The 14,144-nt window shown below is 39.4% G+C and overlaps 1 protein-coding gene across 19 annotated transcripts in view; it reads left to right on the top strand.

The window, feature by feature from the left end:
• The window catches only part of svila (supervillin a), a 105,636-nt gene extending 98,970 nt beyond the window's left edge, over nucleotides 1-6,666 (top strand). For 15 of the 19 annotated variants that reach the window (XM_044176575.1, XM_044176566.1, XM_044176576.1 and 12 more), the window contains 8 exons: nucleotides 581-788; nucleotides 1,025-1,158; nucleotides 1,315-1,470; nucleotides 2,505-2,648; nucleotides 3,387-3,508; nucleotides 3,841-3,996; nucleotides 5,246-5,266; nucleotides 5,710-6,666. In XM_044176575.1, the coding sequence (XP_044032510.1) occupies nucleotides 581-788; nucleotides 1,025-1,158; nucleotides 1,315-1,470; nucleotides 2,505-2,648; nucleotides 3,387-3,508; nucleotides 3,841-3,996; nucleotides 5,246-5,266; nucleotides 5,710-5,796 (1,028 nt within the window). In that variant the 3' untranslated portion in view covers nucleotides 5,797-6,666. Of the gene's footprint in view, nucleotides 1-580; nucleotides 789-1,024; nucleotides 1,159-1,314; nucleotides 1,471-2,191; nucleotides 2,480-2,504; nucleotides 2,649-3,386; nucleotides 3,509-3,840; nucleotides 3,997-5,245; nucleotides 5,267-5,709 lie in introns of those variants that run through there. The other 4 variants (XM_044176565.1, XM_044176582.1, XM_044176572.1 and 1 more) reach the window with 2 other exon arrangements.
• Nucleotides 6,667-14,144: the final 7,478 nt, after the last annotated feature.

The raw sequence follows: 14,144 nt of genomic DNA, 5'->3' as shown, positions 1-14,144 counted from the left end.
AGGCTCACCTCAACTGTGCGCGGCCATGACCGGATGCCTTGAATGCAGGCGTGACGACAATTATACATTGATCTGACAAACAAAAAATACAATTTTAGAAAATTTATTTCAATTTGCCAATTCTCTATTTTTCATTTTTTTATATGGAAAATTGAACTGTTACACGGACCACACAGTTTGCTCTCCGCTGCTATTCCATCATTTTCTGTACAAGGTTAATTAGCAAATAGTCTGTTTAGAGGTCCATATTTTCTGAATTATACTTGATCTCTGACTATTCTAAATGAATAAGACTCACAATGGCTTCTTGTACTTGCATTTAAAGCAATGATTGCTTCCGTAACAATCGTATAAATTCATCAAGTGCCCATAATGAGTGACTCATACATATGAGACCTGTGTTGTAGCTTAGAGAAGAACTGGATTGGAAATAATAATGAATTGGAAAACAACTGAGCTTTTGTTCTTAAAGTTTCACTTTAGTTAAGAAGTTTTCTTCTTTTGCCTAAAATGTAAAAAACCCTTTTTTTACTTGTCTGTCTGTCTCCCTAACCTCTCGCCCTGCCCCTGTTGCCCCCAGATGACTGGCGCCTGTACTGTGTGCGGGGAGAGGTAGCGGTGGAGGGACACCTGCTGGAGGTAGCCTGTCACTGCAGCAGCTTGCGCTCCAGGGTCTCAATGGTGTTGCTGAGTGTTAGCCAGGCCCTCATTTACCTGTGGCATGGCTGCAAATCTCAGACACACACACGGGAGGTGGCACGCACTGCTGCCAACAAAATCAAAGAACAGTAAGTGGAAACTTAATTTTCTCCCCTAAAAGAATTCAGTCAACACAAGGCAAAGTGACACTAGAAGTGAAATTCAAACTATTGGGACTGTTTCATTTGACTTCTGCCAACAAATAATGAAAGCAGTTCCTGAAACCTCTATTGATCATCTTGCAAAATGTATTGAGATAAATCCATTTCTGATTTCAAACTGCCATTATCATCAGTCAGTATATGACACCTTTGTCTTTGTGCAGTTGTCCTCTGGAAGCAGGCCTCCACAGCAGCAGCAAGGTAACCATCCAGGATTGTGATGAGGGAGCAGAGCCCACAGGATTCTGGGAACCCCTTGGGAGGAGGGACAGGAAAGCTTATGACTGCATGCTGCAAGGTGGGGGAACCAAAGTGCATGAAATCTAAAGACTGATTTTAAAAAAGATTTAAAAAAAAAAAAAAAAAAAAAAAGTTCTTTACTGTAAACAGAGCTGTGGATGGTGTCATTAACTAGTGTCCTTGGTTATGTGTGTTTTTAACCTTTGACCCTCAGACCCAGGGAGGTTTAACTTCTCACCACGTCTGTACCAGCTGAGCAGCAGCTCAGGGGAGTTTGCAGCTGTGGAGTTTCTATACCCTGCCAGAGACCCCAAGCAGGTCAACTCTATGCCTTTCCTGCAAGAGGACCTTTATGCAGCTTCCCAGCCAGGTACACACTTGCCTATGTGTAATATGTCTTAGTGTACATTTGAAGATAACAATTATATTTATAGGGTGCTTTTCAACATATTCAAATATGATTTACATAGCAAAACATCTTCCACTGACTACACGCATTTCTTCACTCCAGCTTTAATCATAAAGGAATTAAAGATTTTGTGAAATTGGCCCAGTGGTCAATTTACCCATTAAACGACACTATAGCCCAACTTTATTGGATTTTTGTGGCAGATTATGATATCAATATTTGAGAGTTAGAGGATCTGATAATAATATATCAGTGGATATTATTTTTTATACATCAACACATAATCTAAGCAAACATTTTTGATCCCTTAAATTTGGTTATTAATGAACTGTGACTAAAAATATGTGCTGAAAGGGACATTTTTACAGTTGAAAAAAAACAGCACAACACTGTTTCTAAATGACCTCAAACATATCTTTGGCATTTCTGTTCTGCAGTTTTTTGTTACTTATCGGCCAACCTATACACTGAGACCAAGATATATGCAATAAGATAATATCAGATTATATATCGCCCAGCCGATTCATTGGCAGGGCTCTCATATACATTATATTGAGTTATACTAAAGTAGGAGAAAAAGCTCTCAGCTCTGAAGCTGCATTATAAAGAATTCTAAACCGTATCTATGTTTGGAAGGTAAAAGTTTATTTTTGAAAATATAAAATATTTTTGGAACTACTAGGGAGGTGGAGGTGGTTGCCTATTGGGAAGTGTGTGCAGCTAAGAATCACTTCTATATCAGGAGTATCACTCCATGCAGGACCAAAACCAGCTGGGACACATTGATGATGATGATGATTGCTGTGTGTGTTCTCATCCATTAACACGGGCAAGTCATCCAAAACTTTGTGTTTTTCATTAATCCTCAACTTGTAAACTCGTAACCATAAACTAGCCACCTGAAAAAACTGATATGCGACCACTTTACGAAATTGTCCTCACTCTGAAAGTCTAAAAATGGTGTCCTCGACTTGTTTTCTTTCTCTGATGTTCAGGCCTGTTCCTGGTGGACAACCACCATGAGGTGTATCTGTGGCAGGGCTGGTGGCCTCAGGACAGTGAAAGCACCGGCTCAGCCCGAATCCGCTGGGACTCAGACAGGAAGTGTGCCATGGAGACTGTGCTGCAGTACTGTAGAGGTATTCACCATATTCCATTCTTCTTATTATTAGACACATACAACACTTTTACTCTCTGTTACTGATTGATGTAACATGTTAGTTCTTTCTCTCATAACCAGGTGTTGGGAACATAGACAAACAACAGTATTAGCCACAGTGTTGGTCACGCTTAAGAAGAGCTAGCTCTAAGTTCAGTTTACACAGATTTAAATGAACTAGTTCACATTCATAGTTCACAATTTTGAATTTTTAACTAAATTCAAAGTACCAAAAAATTAACTAGTTCACGTTCATTTCTTCAGGGTTTTTTTCCCCTAACAAAATGTTGTGAGTTTTACTTGGGTGGAGGAACTTTGTGGCTGTTGGCTTGTCTTACCCTTTGTTAATGATTTCTTGTGATCATCATTCACTCGCAGATATTTCCCTGGACTGGTCGGATGCTTCAGCTTGATGTGTCGTTTCAAAAATCTGTGACCCAAAACACCGGCATTCCGGGTGCCGTAAAACACAGTGCGTCATATGTAACTCTCGCAGGAGTGAACAACGCTCGCGTGGATTAGTTGCAAACGGATACGGAAACATGCTCTCGTGCATTCATGTACAACACTGACTGGCCACACTGTTGAATCCACACAAAATGATGAATGCAAAGTGCAATGTAAAACCACTACAGCAATGTTTGCCTTGCGCCGAAATAAAAAAATCACTAGGGTGCTTCTTTAAAACCGATGATGTGTTCTTGTTTGGTTTCCACAGAAAAGAATGAGAAGAAGCCTCCCAAAGCTTATCTGATCCATGCTGGTCTGGAGCCACTCACCTTCACCAACATGTTCCCCAGCTGGGAGCACAGAGAGGACATCGCTGAGATCACTGAGAGGGTGTGTGGATCAAATCATATTATCTGATTACTCCCAGCTACCATTGGGCAGTCTGAACAGACTGGGAGTGCCAGTGGTCCCAACACAGCTACATCACCTGATATGAACCAGTATTGCTCACAGTGTCTGCCTGTAGCAATTAGTGTATATATTGTACTGAAACACGTACAAAATAAAGAGACTTCTTTTTTCATGAATACATTTAAATCTAGGTGTTAGCCATTGTCCCTCATTGATTTGCCTAATTAAATGTGTTATCTACTATCCAACTGGCTGCTTTTTGCGTTGAAAAATTATATATTTTGTGTGTGTGTGTGTGTGTGTGTTCTCAGGAGGCAGAGGTGTGTAACCAGATTATTCTAGTGGAGGATGTGTTGGCCAGGCTGTGTAAGACCACATACCCCCTGGAAGATCTTCTGGCCCGGCCACTGCCTGAGGGTGTTGACCCTCTTCGCCTGGAGGTCTACCTGTCTGATGAGGACTTTGAGGTAAGAACCTGCAGTCTGTCATGCTTCTTTTTAACACTGATAAATCACAACTACATGCTGTATTCAGATATTAACTATGATGACTGTCAATAAATGAGTAAAAGAGATAACATTTTGCTAGAGAATGTGAAACATCTCAGCAATTGTTTGTCTTTTTTTTCTGGTATACTAGAAAATATTTTCCGACTAATTTGACAGTGATATATTATTTTAAAGATGCACAAGTCAATATTTTTATAGTAACAATGGCTCAAATGACCATGTGTACTGTGAAAGGTGTCGCTCGCAGTGATGAACCAACAAAGAATTATCTCCCGACTCTGTAGTTCCCTCCAGCTCTGCACAGTGTTTTAATGTGTTTTAACTCGTTGTTTTGGTTTTATGATCCGCAACTTTACTGTTTTGGTTCGCCACTCTCATCAAGCTCGTTTTTAGCCACAGCAGGCAGCTGTTTTCAGAGAAAAAGCTCTAATAAACTTACTGTATGCTACCTGCCCAGAACCAAATCGCAGCCAGAAAAGTTAGCAACTATCTGATGAACATAGTGGAGCATTTAGCAGCTAAAGAGTTGGATATTTCTCTCAGGAGTTGGTTGCGACAAAAACAGAGCTAAAGGAGGCTAGAAATATGACTCCAAATTAATTCTAATGTTGCTCTGTGTCTGCTGGATGTGTTGATAAGCACCTGGCCACTGTAGATTTTAGCAAATGTGACTCAAACAGGGGGAAATAGTGCATTTGTTGGGGACTATTTTCAGCAGTGGATTAATCCACATTTGGTGCTCTAGTGAGTATTTCTGGCAGCAGGACGATGTATGTGGGATTGAGTTAAAATAAACTACAGTGTGAGGAAGGAACAGGTTTTTAATAGTTTTTGGACAACAATGGAGCTCAATGGCACAGAGGAATAAGATATATCAGGCTTTAGATACACACAGTACTTGTTAGAACTTCATACAACTTTTATTATGTTTATGCAAATATGACTTTCAGGAATATTCTTGTTTATAAATACTGTGAGGTTATAGAGGTATTTTAGTCTGTAGCTGTCAGATCACTCTCTGGAAATATTTTATGTTCTTCCTGATTTATCTATGGCTATGTATTGATCATTCAGCTTTTTCAGATGTCCCTTATGTTCATTGCTCTCTTCCTTTCTTTTCGCAATCTTGTCTTTCATCATGTTCTGCCATTTTCTCTACATCTTGTCTTTTTTGGAACTTATCTATTTTATTCATTCCACCCTCCAGGGTGTAGGGGCTTATGGGAAGGTGAGTCATCTGACTTGAGCATGGATGACCTGGACTAGTGCCCCTGTTGCACAGCATCCTCACTCAACTTTACCATAATCCATTTTCTCTCCAACTTTACCTCATCACTCTTTTATATTTTCTCTTTGATAAAACATCTACCATTTGATTAGCATGCTGTTCACTCACTATCTAAAAGCTGGTTTGGACACCGTACTGAATCCTGGAGATATGAGCTCTTTGTCAACTTTGAAACAGACCATATTTTACTGGGGATGTGAATTGAGGAATGATGGCTGTGTTCTTAATCTCACTGATGCATGAGTGTGTTCTCAGAGGTTACTCAGTCCTCACCATGCAAGCTGGCAGGATTTGTTAGTTTGAAATTCTGGACAATCTGTTTGGTAAACTATCATGTGACTGTGACTGCTTCATGCTGATTGTGTGCATGGCTGCTCCCACAGAAAGCCCTGGAGATGACCAGAGAGGAGTACGGCGATTTGCCTGGCTGGAAGCAGGTGAACTTGAAGAAAGCCAAAGGACTTTTCTAAATGGTTGAAGCAGAGCGTTAACCTGAAGATATCAGAAAAAAGCCACCAGGAGGTTGTTTTGTCTCCTCTTTTGTTTACGTCTGGACACAACAGAGTCTCAGGGAAGTAATTAAGGTGTGGAAGAGGTGATCAGTGAACGAGAGGTGTGCCAGCTTCTTGTGCTGCAAAGTTCCTTCCCATCTGCTTTTTGAGTTGGAATTTTGGTTGTATAAGTAGGAAACAAATGTAGGTGGATGCACCTCTGAGTGGATGTGTTAATAGTTCTTCTTTAAAGTCACACTCTGTTAATGTTTGTTCATATGTACCATACGCAGAACAGCCAGTGCTGTTACATTTTCAGCCATGCAGCCATCTGGTAGTGGGAGCAGGCCTGTCAGTCTGTTCAGCACACTCCACATCAGACTCTCTGCTATACTTATATGTATGCTTGTGCATTACAAATAGCTTATATTTATATCAAATCCATATAGGAATTAAAAAAAAAACCTTCATAAATATTGACTGAGCTAAAAATGATTGAATAAACTGTATAATTAATGTTGAGGAGGTTTGTGTCATATGGTGATAAATAGTGGATATTACAGAAAATATCTTGCTGTACAGTTCACCATTTGCCATTTACAGATCAAATTATGCAGCTTTATTTGTATGTGTCTAGTGTCAATTTTGTTACAGATAGAAGAAAGGATATAGGCTTGATTAAAGTCAAAGAAAGTGTGATGATTAAATGTATTTGAATTTAAAATTCTACAGTGTATAGTGCCTTGCTTTTGTGTACAGTTTATATACAGATCCTAGTCTGCATTTTGAAGACTTTTTGTGATATAAAGAAATATTAGAGAAATAAACCATGAAAGTTGTATATCAGAACATTTTTGTTGCCTTTTGTTGTTCTTACCTAACATACTGCTTTAAAGTTTTCTCCATGGTACTGTCAAACTCTAGTACAAAATGTACTTTACTCATTTACACTCACCAGCCACTTTATTAGGTACACCTTGCTAGTACCGGACCCCCTTTTGCCTTCAGAACTGCCATAATTCTTCATGGCATAACGTTAGATTCAGCAAGGTGCTTGGAAACATTCCTCAGAGATTTTGGTCTATATTGACATGATAGCATCACGCAGTTGCTGCAAGTTCCCCATTCCACCACATCCCAAAGGTGCTCCATTGGACTGAGATCTGGTGACCATGGAGGCCATTTGAGTATAGTGAACTCATTGTCATGTTCAAGAAACCAGTTTGAGATGATTTGAGCTTTGTGACATGGCGCATTATCCTGCTCCTTCTAAGTAGCCATTAGAAGATGGGTACGCTCTGTTCATAAAGGGATGGACATGGTCAGCAAAAATACTCAGGTAGGCTGTGGCATTTAAACGATGCTCAATTGGTAGCTAAGGGGCTCAAAGTGCGCGAAGGAAATATCCCCCACACAGTTACACCACCAGCCTGAACAGTTGATACAAGGCAGGATGGATCCACGCTTTCATGTTGTTTACACCAAATTCTGACCCTACCATCTGAATGTCGCAGCATAAATCGAGACTCAACATAACAGACGATGTTTTTCTAATCTTCTATTGTCCAATTTTGGCACCAACAATCATGCTACATTCAGTCACTTAAATCACCTTTGTTCCCCATTCTGATGTTTGGTTTGAACTTCAGCAGATGGTCTTGACCATGTCTACATGTCTAAATGCACTGAGTTGCTGCCATGTGATTGGCTGATTATATATTTGCATTATAACGAGCAGTCGAACAGGTATACCTAATAAATTGGCCAGTGAGTGTATATACTGTATTATAATATTGTATACTGTGTTTTAAATTCATATCATAAACTGCTGTATGCAACCACAATATGACTACTTCTTTTATCATCCAATAGAGGGCAGTATAATACTAATTTGTGTGGACTCAAGACATGACAAGTACAGAGACTCGAAATGATCAGTGATTCATGGTGAGTCACATTTAAGTCGTGTTTACTCTGTTACTATCAATAACACTGAACACACTGTATTTGCGCCAGTACTCTCTACTCAAAATTATTTCTTTTTCTATGGTAAATATTGACTAAACAGAACTTATAGTTCCCAGAAAGAAAAGACATATTGTAGCGAGTGGTTTCCAACCCGGGGCTGGTGCCTCCACAAGGGGTTGGAATATAAATCTGAAAGCTCATCATTAATAATATAGGAACCAAATAATTTTTTCAAGCTTTTTTCTTTGGCTTCTTTTTTCTTATAAAGTACTGGGGGATTTTACCTCTATAATTTCATGTCTAATGTATTAATGTCTCTCAATGAAACAGAAGAAAATCACTCTTTTGTCAAAGACAGTATAGGTAGCTCATACCGATGTCATTTGCCAAAAGGACTAGAAGATTCCCAACATAAATCCCTAACTAGGACATTCTGCATGGGGAAAACTTTGTCTATCCAATGCTTCAAACACTACTGTCAGGTAGGTCAGTGGTTCCTAAACTGGAGGGCAAACAGCCATTGCAAGGGACCTACACATGACCAGACAGAAAAACAAAAGCTGAATGAATCTGGTTCATGGTCCTTTTTGACAGCAGACGTTTTGACTTCTTATAGTAGGAAAAACACAGGTGTTCATAATAATATTATGAGTGAGCCAGCATGAAATATACCAGGACCCTGAAACTAAAGCAGCTAAATGGAATTCAGGTATCATTCATTTTATTATTTACACCTGTGCTTTTCCTAATGCCACATGTCAAAATGTCTTCTACGAAAAAGGGGGATTTTTGGGAACAATAAAGAAAAAGTGCTCAGATGCTAGCTAGGCTATCAAGAAGAAGAAGTCTATCTTGCTGTGTTTACTGTCCATGTAGTGAGAGAGCCTTGTGCCTTTAGTATCTAAAAAAACAATGGTTAAATATAACTTTATATAAGTAAATTTACTCAAGTACTGTACTTAAGTAGGTGAGTGAGTAAGTGAGGTACTTGTACTTTACCATTGAGTATTTTCATTTCATGCTACTTTATACTTGTACTCCTCTATAATTCAGAAATATTGTACTTTTTACTCCACTACATTTATTTGCTGTAGTTACTAGTTAACTTTACAAAGATTTTTCATAGAAAACAGGATGAAAATATGATGCACTGTTAAAGATTAAACTACCAAACAGTATACAAAGTAGTCAAAATTGGCCCCATCTGACCAGCTACAATGGTAAAATGCTACTTACACATTAATACATCAGCAGTGTTAATCTAATAATTAAAGGTGCCATTTTTCTTTATTGAGTACTTCTACTTTGATACTTTAAGTACATTTAGCCAATAATACTTACTTTTACTTAAGCAACATTTTGATGCAATATTTTTACTTGTAATGAAGTATTTTTACAGTGTACAGTATTGATACTTATACTTGCGTAAAAGGATCTGAATACTTCCTCCAACACTGTTAAAAGCTAAAACTTACAGGTTTTTCATTTGCAGAAACTCAGAAAAAAACAGGTAGGACAAAATATGCAGTTCATGTTTTAGATAATGTTGTTTAAATTAAATTCAACCTGGCTTCTTTTGTTGCTAGTTTCCCCACTGTTGATAAAAATATTGAGTCAGTTACATATCAACAGTGGAGTGCAGATCCTGAAGTTGTTTTTTGTTTTTTTGTTACCAAAGGGGGTGTGACAGAAAAAGTTTGGGAACCACTGGTCCAGGCAGTTAACCGCTAACAAAACCAAAGGAGGTGCTCAGTCATGAAAAAATACAAGACTCACTGTTTATGCTGTGTAAATTCCAAGTGACTTTGGAACATGATGGCAGACTTTTCTGTATAAATAAAGTCAATGCATTGATACTGATAATACTGAGAAAGTCACTATGTTTTCATGTTAGTCTCTTATTAACACCTCTGTCTGTCAGTGGCTCTGATCACCACTGTTCCTCTGGGGTTAGATATGCACGAACAACTTTCCATTTGGTCTGTATTGCCCACACATGGCAGCTTTATGGATTCTGTTAAGAGCTCCATGTGAAGTCACATACACACAGGTGAAAGCTACAATCAGCAGTCCAACCTGTCAAACCTCACAGCCTCATTTTCCAGGCTGTCCTCCAACTCTATACACACACACACACACACACACACACACACACACACACACACACGCTGAAAGCCCTCAGATGTTCTCAATATCAGCCGTTGGCCTGTGTTAAGGAACAAGAGCAATTAGAGAGGAATTTCATGCAATCACTGTAGAACAATATACACAGCAGGTTTCTGTTCATCCAACTGTTGCTCGAGTGTTGCTCAATACCCTATTTTAACAGCCTTATTGACAGCCTGCCCCGAAAAAGCAACAAGAGAAAGAAGAAGCTGCTGCCTGTTCCAAAAAGGTTGGCAAGGCTCTGCGTGGTTCTCGCTGTTTTTCATCTGCTCGCCCTCTCTTGCATGCTAAGTTGTTGGATATTGAGCCTGTGCTAGATTATTCTGTTACACATGCCTCCTCTGAACTCCTCTGGCTTGCGAAGAGTTTGATGTGCGACAGTGCGTATCTGCCCACCCACTCCTCCACACCCACTCAGTGCAACATGCTCCAACAACGCCTCCCCATCCCTCTCCATCCCTTCCCTCTCTGTCTCCAGGAAGACAGTAGGATGTACAGTACGTTGCTGTGCACACACATTCAGGTGTGTGTAGTATCTCTGAGCCCATTTTGACTCTGAACCCAGTTTCTGTGCTGAGCTTTTCTTTTGATAAAATCCCTTTACAAGACGCAAAGAAATGAATGCAAAACCCCATAACACACATACACCTCTATAGTATAGTTGATATATACACACAGAAGCTAGCAGTTACATTCCTATGTATAGTAAATGTGCTGTAATCACTACCAGAATAGAATGCAAAGTAAAGGTCAGTGATCAGGATTACAAAGAAACCTGGGGAAATTTTAATGGTGCCATCATTGGTGCAAAGTAATCAAGTACATTTATTTAAGTACTAAAGAGTCAGTTCAGCCAAATTACAAAAATATATATTTAATATTTGCCCAGATTTTGAGATTTCTGCCTCCACCACAATGCATTTTAAAAAATCACCATCAACAGTTTCCTTCTTATTTTGGATGATCACACATAAACACACTGTCATGAGTTTTCAAAGGGACTATTTGGTAAATGGACTGTACTTGTATAGTGCCTTTCTAGTCTTCCAACCTCTCAAAGCGCTTCACACTACATATCACGTCAGTCCAAATAAACAAAATCATTCGCACCAAAGGCACAGCCCTCGGGAGCAATTTGGGGTTCAATACCTTGGTCAGGGACACTTCCCCCAGTTGGGGGAAGCCAGAACAGCCCGCTCTACCACTAAGCCACTGCCGCCCCTATTTCTTTTGTAGAAAATACTTCCATTGTCATGCCATTGTCAATTTCCTGTGAGATGGAACATTTTATTACTTGGTTCAAATAATTTCAAAATCCCCTTGTTAACTTTTATGTGTCACATGAAACACAGTAAAACACTCCTGCACTTAATTTTAGGGTTTACAAGCATGTTTAGTAAATTGGTAGTATAGAGAAATCACCAAGAGTTCCTTTATCACTAACCTCTAATTCCTCTAACTTCTCTGAAATCTATTGGTAAGGCACATTTACTTATATATAGGACACTGAATTACAAGAAAATTACAAGTGTTTTACATGAACATGCATGTGCAAGCACCTAATCTATAGACAGTAAAGAACCCACATCCATCCCACAGGCACACACATACAGTAACTGAGATCCTGAGAAATAAACCTTTCAGTTTGCTTTTGAATGTGGACACAGTTGTAAGAGGTCTCAGGTCATCAGGTCCAGGCCCAGGACCAAAGTGACCAAAAGCAAACCTTCCCCCAATGTGGATCTTATTCTAGGTACAATTAGAAAACCACTGCCTGGTGACCTCAAAGACTGGATTGGAGTCAATGAGCAGATCAGAAATATACTGGAGAGCTGATAGTGCGTTAAAATTATAAGTAGACTGCTGAAGCTGATACTGTATTGCAATGGGAACCAATGAAGTGATTTACTGTAAGTACTGAAGTAATACATTGTTGCATTCTGAATGAGCTAGAACCTTCCTATTGTTTGTTTGGGTAACCCAGCAAAGAGTGTGTTGCATTAATCTAACCTGGCTGAGATGAATTTTGAATGACTTTCTCAGAACCATTTTAAAAGATAATCTATTTTTCAAGTGAAAGTGTTTTAGTTATATTACTAACATGTCCCTCAAAGTTGAGACCAGAGTCCAAAATAACTTCCTGACTTAAAGTTACTAGTTACTTTGGATATCAAGATTTCCAACATATATGATCAGCTTCTAAAATATGATGCATTATTATTTAATGGTGTGGAATTTCCATCCATGTTATGTTTACATTCAGTGTTTCTCATCAAAATGTACTGTGTGTATCCTTGAGGTCTAACAAATGTGTTGATTGTTTTTCCTTCCTCATAAACTTTTGCTGAGTTGCATTGCTGCATTGTTTACGTTTATGTTTGCTTGCTAGCAATCTACTTCTTCACTGCCTTGGCGCATTGATATGTTTGTCGGTGCGTTTTCGCCAATGTTGATCGGTGGAATAGCGTGAAACTGATGGCAGGATGTGAATTGCACTGCCCATAGCTTGTGCATGTACATGTGCGTCAAGAACAAACAAAACTGGGACCCACTTGTAAAAACATTGCTCCATAGTGCTACTAGTGGACAAAACCTCCACAGGGAACCTTTAAAAGGATACTCCAGAGAGTTGGGGGAGTTGATGGAGACCGATTTGAAATATGAACGGTCCAAATTGATGCAACAGAGGCCAAGACATCCTGATTTCTAATCCCTAGTGATGGTATTTATTTAGTATATTTAGTCCCTCCAAAATGTTGGATCCTATATTTACCATAAATTAACCAATGCCATCATTATTTTGACCCTCCCTGCCTGGCAAATGCCTATGTCTGTCAAACTCCTGCTCCCAGTTTTTAACACAGACTTTCAGTTATGTGTTTTTAGACTCCAAGCTCTAGCTGCAATAAACCTGATGACATCATTATCAGTACTAATAAAGAAATAATACATATAATGATATAATACTATAGAAGTGGGCGTTATGCATCATGAATATTAATCCAGGGCTTCATTTGTAATGTAGTATATTTGTATTGTAATATTGTGCCTTTTGCCAAAGTAAAGGATATGAATACTTCTTCAACTATGCCATTAAAACTAAATGGACTCTGGACAATAACATCACATCCTTGATTAGTATGTGACAGCACGCCATACTGAGTCTTCACAGAGAGAGATTTTGAAGCTCTGCACCTCTGAAGCAGTGCTGGGAAAAGGTGAAACTGTAATGTTTGTGATTCATTATTAGATTATGCAAAGGGTAATTAAAATATCAGTCAATATTTACTGGGCCATATGCCAAGGGCGCTTTTGCAGCCATGGCTCGCCATTGAATTTTAATATCCCAAACGGGGTGAAACGCGCCCTTTGGCAGGTATCTCCCTAATGCTGTTAACCATCTGTCGACGCTCAGCCCACTTCCACACTAACATAATGTTTTGTTTATGATAACAATGTTAATTCAACACAGGCTTAGGTGCAAAGTGGCACAGTTGAGCTTTAGCACCATTTATTCCACAATATTTGCATTTGGCGGCATGCCTGTCCAACAGCACTCTTCCCCTCTCCTCCTCTCCTCAATCCACAGAAGATGACAAGCAGCGAACAATGAGAGTCCAAATAAGGCTTAGCACATATTCTTCTGCATGCTGTGTTTCCTTTTTGTTCAGAGTTTCTATTTATGTGTGGATTATCACTTGCTCTCAGCATCACAATGGAGCTATGGGAGCTCCTCTCCTCTCGTGATTCCTCTCCTGATTCCTTTTCTCCTCTCCTCTTTTCTCTTCTCATCTCCTCTCCTCTCCCTCTTTGGGTTGGAAAAAAGCTCTAAGCCCCACACTTCCTGTCCAAAGTCTAAGAAAGCCACTTCAAAGACTCTGGCCCGAGATGATTTATGGGAAATGAATTTCAGAAAGAAGACTTTTTTTTCTCTTTTCTGGTGCCCTGGGCTCTTAGTGGTAAGCTCTGCTTGTTAACCCAGATTTAGATCTCTATCCTGATGGAACCCATAAAAGTGGTGTGGATTTATATAATGTGGAGCACAGCCACGTGCCTCAGGTCCCCTCACTGCCTCTCTTCTGTCTCCAGTCCAATTTAGACCTGGACGGTCACTTTTAAAGCTGGATGGAGGCTTTGCACCACCTGGGGCACATCAACTCTAGAAGACCACACACTACAGTATAAGCTCTTCA

Source organism: Siniperca chuatsi, linkage group LG19 (assembly GCF_020085105.1).
Source record: "Siniperca chuatsi isolate FFG_IHB_CAS linkage group LG19, ASM2008510v1, whole genome shotgun sequence".
NCBI lineage: Eukaryota > Metazoa > Chordata > Actinopteri > Centrarchiformes > Sinipercidae > Siniperca > Siniperca chuatsi.
This window is presented reverse-complemented; position numbering and strand designations above follow the sequence as displayed.